The following is a 4,752-nucleotide window of genomic DNA, read 5'->3' as shown; positions in this document are numbered from 1 at the left end:
CAAAAAAAAGCCGTTCGGCCCCCTAGGGCGCCGAAAAAGAGCGGCCTGGGGGTGAGCCGGCAGTATACTCGGCGCTAGGGGCGGTTGGGCACCCAGCCGTCGCCTCCAGGCGCCGATTTCGGCCCAGAATTCGGCCCAATTGTGTCCAAGAACGGCCCGGCCCATATTCGGCGCGGTTCGGCGTGTTTCGGCGTGTTTAATCACATAAATCAAATAGTTCAATAAATAATTCAATACAAATTATATAGTTTAACAAATAGAAACTCAAGTTTCATCACACGTCATTCCTGCGTCGCCCCGGCCTCGCCCTTGAGCCTCCATAGGTGCTCCACCAGATCGTGTTGCAGTTCTTGATGCACCTGTGAGTCTCGGATCTCCTGACGCATATTAAGGTAGTCAGTCCAGGTTACCGATAGCTGGTGATCAACTTGGGCAAGAGGACCCTGCCTGTAATATGGTTCAATGTCAAACACTGGCTCTTCCTGCTCGCTCTCAATGATCATGTTGTGCAAGATGACACAACAAGTCATGATCTCCCACATTTGTCTTTCCACCAGATCTGAGCAGGGAACCGGACAACAACAAATCGAGATTGAAGCACACTGAAGTTGAGCATCTCTAGCTGCGCCCCCAACAGGCTGGGGCATCTGCCGAGGAGGAGCTGTGGGGTGGGAATGTTGCAGCGGCGTGTAGGGGAATAGGGGTGCGGCGAGCAGCGGCAACAAGTGGTGGCAAGCGGCAGCGAGGAAGGAGGTCTTCTGATAGCAAACAAAGGCGTCGCATTTGCTGAGGCGATCCGTAGGGACTTCTTCATTTTGGAATAGAAACATTTGATGGGTCAATCTGGCAAACAAAATCACTTGTCTGATTTATCTGCGGGGTGTTTGTGAAGTAACAAGAACCCTAACAAACTATAGAAGAAAACTGTGAGAAATGCACTATAGTATTATAATAGCTCTAGGTGGCTTGCTTAGGCATAACATCGTGGAATCTGTAGTAGCGTTGTCAGGCTGTCTCTCTAGGCTCTAGTTTACGCCCTCGGATGTTGAGGTTCTGTATACACGAGGATAGATAGATAGCAAAATACCCACTCAGCCCCAAATAAAGCGTTCTAGGCATGAAAACAGACACCAATTTGATAGAAATTACAAGATTATGTTTTAGGACGTCATTCTGTCATGGATCATAAAAAGAAAAAACAAATGTCATATGGCTGGCTGAGTGCATCAATCGATTGGCACGAGTGTACAATCTCGTAATTTTTTTCAAAAAAAAGGAAGCAAGGGCCCTGCATGTCTGAATCTGGACCCAAGTCCTGCTGTCCAACCCCGCCTCTCCTCTTTGGCAACTTCAACGCGCAGTTCACGTCCCCTCCATATCTGCATGACTCAAAACGGACATGCAAAATTGTATCATCAATTCATCATACAATCTTCTTTTGAGAATAATTTATCATACACTTCGATCAGGATAAAAAATGTAAGCATCATCCACCGACTAGCCGTACACTGACCTGTTTGTCGAGGTCTCAAATCGCGTCGTCCGCTTCCTACCGCGTTGCCATGGTGATGAAACCAAAGCCCCGGGAGCGCCAACCCGCTCCTCCGTAGTCGTAGATGACTTCGGCATCGACCACATCACCGTACCTGCTGAATAGCCGCTTTAGCCGAGAGTCGTCCACTTCGTAGGGCAGATGACCCACGTAGATTTTGACGGACGTGGAAGACCCGGATCGGCGGGGCGAACGTCTTTCTTCTGCCCGGGCAGTTCTAGAAGCACCTGCCTTGTTCACAGTCATAAGCCTGCCATCCAGCTCCTGAAATGTCCACATTCAAGGCAAGTCAGGGGATTTTCTACATTAGCATATGAGTTACACTGATGGTGAACTCAATTAGTAGGTGTCAACTACAAGAAACGAATTGCATCAAGGGACATTCATGTAAATACCATGTGAATGAATCAGAAAGTATAGTAGTAAACCTAAGTTATTAGAACGAAGAGGCCCATTAGGCTGGCTTCAGATATGGGTGCTCCCCAAATCAAGAACCAAATAGGGCCCTGCCATGCACTATATCCAAACTAAGAATGACAAACCAATGCAGCACTGCATCCTGGGAGCTGCTCATTATCATTCCATTCATCCCATGAGAAATCTAGCTCAACTAAGTTCAGAAAATTATAGGAAAATGGCCCCATCAAGTTATCATGTATATCAAATATACTCACACTGCCATGGAATATCTCCACAGCCTTCTCAGCCTGCTCAACGGTACTCATCGTGATGAATCCGAACCCACGGCTCTGGCCTGTTTCCTTGTTGTAAATGATCTGCACAACCGCAAAGTAGAACTGTGTTTTAGAACAAAGAATAAGTATATGAATATCCTGATATTGTCTAACTGCCTCCCAATAATGCTGATGGACAAAAACAATACCGATGAAACAGATCGCATAAAACATGGATTGCTTAGAGAAGATGAAGAAGCAGTTTATGCTGTTTTCATAAGAAAAGCATTTAAGTGTTTCGGAGTTTATTAAGAAAGTACGACTGCACGCCACAACAAACTAACGAGTAATGGCCAATCCAAGTGACAAGATACACATAAATCTAATAATAGCTTCTAACTAACAGCCTCATCACACAGGAAAGTCATCCTCTGAAACCCCATAAAAAATTGCAGGGCCAATTTTAGTTGTGTATACCCTGTAAATTGATGGAGCTGCAATTAAATGGGAAGTCTAGAGTGCCTGGTGTTGATACAGTAGATGCAGGGCCAATTGTAGTTATGTACACATTATTAAGGAACCAGGATCTTCAGACACCTTTTTCATATAGATCGGACAAGGACAGTGAAGAGCTAAGAAGGCTCACCTCTGAGGACTCGACGGTTCCAGCATACTTGAAGAGCTGGGCAAGGTACTCACTCTCAGTGTAATAGGGCAGGTTCCCGACATACACCGTGGCCTCCTCATCGGGCTCGAAGTACTCCCCATCGTCCTCCGATGTGTACTCCTCTGTCAATGTGTACTCCTGGTGACGAGCATTCAAGTGTCTTTCTGGATAAGATGCTGCCAGATTATTTAACTTGGACAGCTGCCTCAGAGTTTTCCACTTTGTTTCCTTGTCCGTAGCATGACAATGATGATCATTCAAGAGACCTTTATCCCAATTCTTGCATGGAGCTGGAGCATCACAAACAAAACAGTAGCACTGCATTTTGGAAAACAGCAACAAAATTGCATTAAAAACCTCCATTTTCTTCTTACTGTAAACACTGTATTATTGAGATATTGTCAAGAGCATGAGCCGTGAGGAGATGAAAAATGTTTGCTAGTTACCTTGCTGCAATGTTTCACGTACAAAGTAGTGCTGAAGGGAAATTCGGAACATGAATGTCGCGCGTGAGGGAAGTCCCTGCATGCTATCTGCAGAAACATAGCCAATGCCAGCAACTAAATGATCGAGGGAATGCTACTGCAGGCAAACTGTAGTAGTATAATCTCTATGAAAAAGCTCCAAAATTATCTTTGTCGAATTTGAAATGAAGTCAAAAACCACAGAAACTCGTACTGTTTACAGTAAGAGCAGGTTGACATGGAACAGTGCATGTATTTAAGCAGACATCTTTTACTACATTAGACAAAAAATACAGACATCTTTTTGGATGAATCCAATGATGCATCTTTAACAACTTTGATACTATTTGGATCAAAGTTAAATGAGCAACCTGCTCATCTCTACACTACACATATATATAGCCTACATACGAAGGTACTGCTTCTTCGATGGATGGTTCAAAACGGGGGGAAACAAGAAACAAATACCTGGCCTTTCACCGCGACAATCTCCAGCTCATCCGAGGCAGCGCCCATGTCACGCGCAACGGCGACGGGCCAGTCGGGGTCGCCGTCGAGGACCACGCAGTCTTCATCTCCTCCGTCAGTCTCGCCGACGCCGTCGGACCCGCCCTTCTTCTGCGGTGGCTCGGGCGAGTCGCCGATGACCACGACGCGGTCGAAAAGTTTGGAGACCCACCCGAGCGGCCCAGTGGAAAGCCTGCGGAAGCTCTCCTCCTCGTCGGAGCTGATGTCCACCACATCGCGAGCCGGCCCCATCGGACCCCCCAACCCTCACAGAGAGAGCTCAAACGCGGCGGCTCTCCTGCCTCCTGGGTACGACTACAGAGACAGGTTCCCCAAATGGCCAAATCGCCCTTGAAATGCAGCACCAGCTCGACCGGCGGCGGGTTGGTGTGACGCCGTCGCCGCCGCTCAGCGGCTCAAAGGTTCTATTACCGGCGGGAAGCGGGGAGGGGCAAAGGCAGGCACGGCGAACGAGATGAGCGTAGGCGCGGCGGCGGGAGGGGAAAGTGGAAGCCTCTGCCCGAAAGCCGAAGATTTTGGAGGAGAAGAGCAGAGCAGGCCCCACTAGTATCCGTTGTTGGTTTGGTGGGACCCACACGTGAGTGGCGGTCTGCTTTCGCCCGCCCGACCGCTCCGGTCTTTGAAATTTCGAATTTTGTAGCCGGGTTCAGCACTACGGGTACTAGTCATTTCTACTCCCTTGACAGCTCATCGTGAGGTTTAGAACAACTCACATATTGTAGGATAATTTTCTTGTCAAATTACATATTCCATGGGATCCATATTAATTGTCGAGGGATGGATGTATCTAACTTTCTTGTCAAATATCATAAGACAGGAACAAACCGTCGCTCCATTGGTCAGTTGTGCGGGAGCGCACACTACCCA

At 47.5% G+C, this 4,752-nt stretch overlaps 1 protein-coding gene across 1 annotated transcript; it reads right to left on the bottom strand.

The window, feature by feature from the left end:
- Positions 1-1,118: 1,118 nt before the first annotated feature.
- Positions 1,119-4,381, bottom strand: LOC119362697 (30 kDa ribonucleoprotein, chloroplastic-like). The gene is made up of 6 exons (XM_037627939.1): positions 3,826-4,381; positions 3,340-3,426; positions 2,873-3,211; positions 2,227-2,328; positions 1,514-1,816; positions 1,119-1,379 (listed from the first exon to the last, which is right to left on the bottom strand). The coding sequence occupies exons 1-5, from the start codon at positions 4,114-4,116 to the stop codon at positions 1,550-1,552; spliced, it is 1,086 nt and encodes a 361-aa protein (XP_037483836.1). The 5' UTR covers positions 4,117-4,381; the 3' UTR covers positions 1,119-1,379; positions 1,514-1,549.
- Positions 4,382-4,752: the final 371 nt, after the last annotated feature.

This window comes from Triticum dicoccoides, chromosome 2B, assembly GCF_002162155.2.
Source record: "Triticum dicoccoides isolate Atlit2015 ecotype Zavitan chromosome 2B, WEW_v2.0, whole genome shotgun sequence".
Taxonomy (NCBI): domain Eukaryota; kingdom Viridiplantae; phylum Streptophyta; class Magnoliopsida; order Poales; family Poaceae; genus Triticum; species Triticum dicoccoides.
Note: the sequence above shows the minus strand (reverse complement) of the source record. Positions and strands in the feature narration are given on the sequence as shown.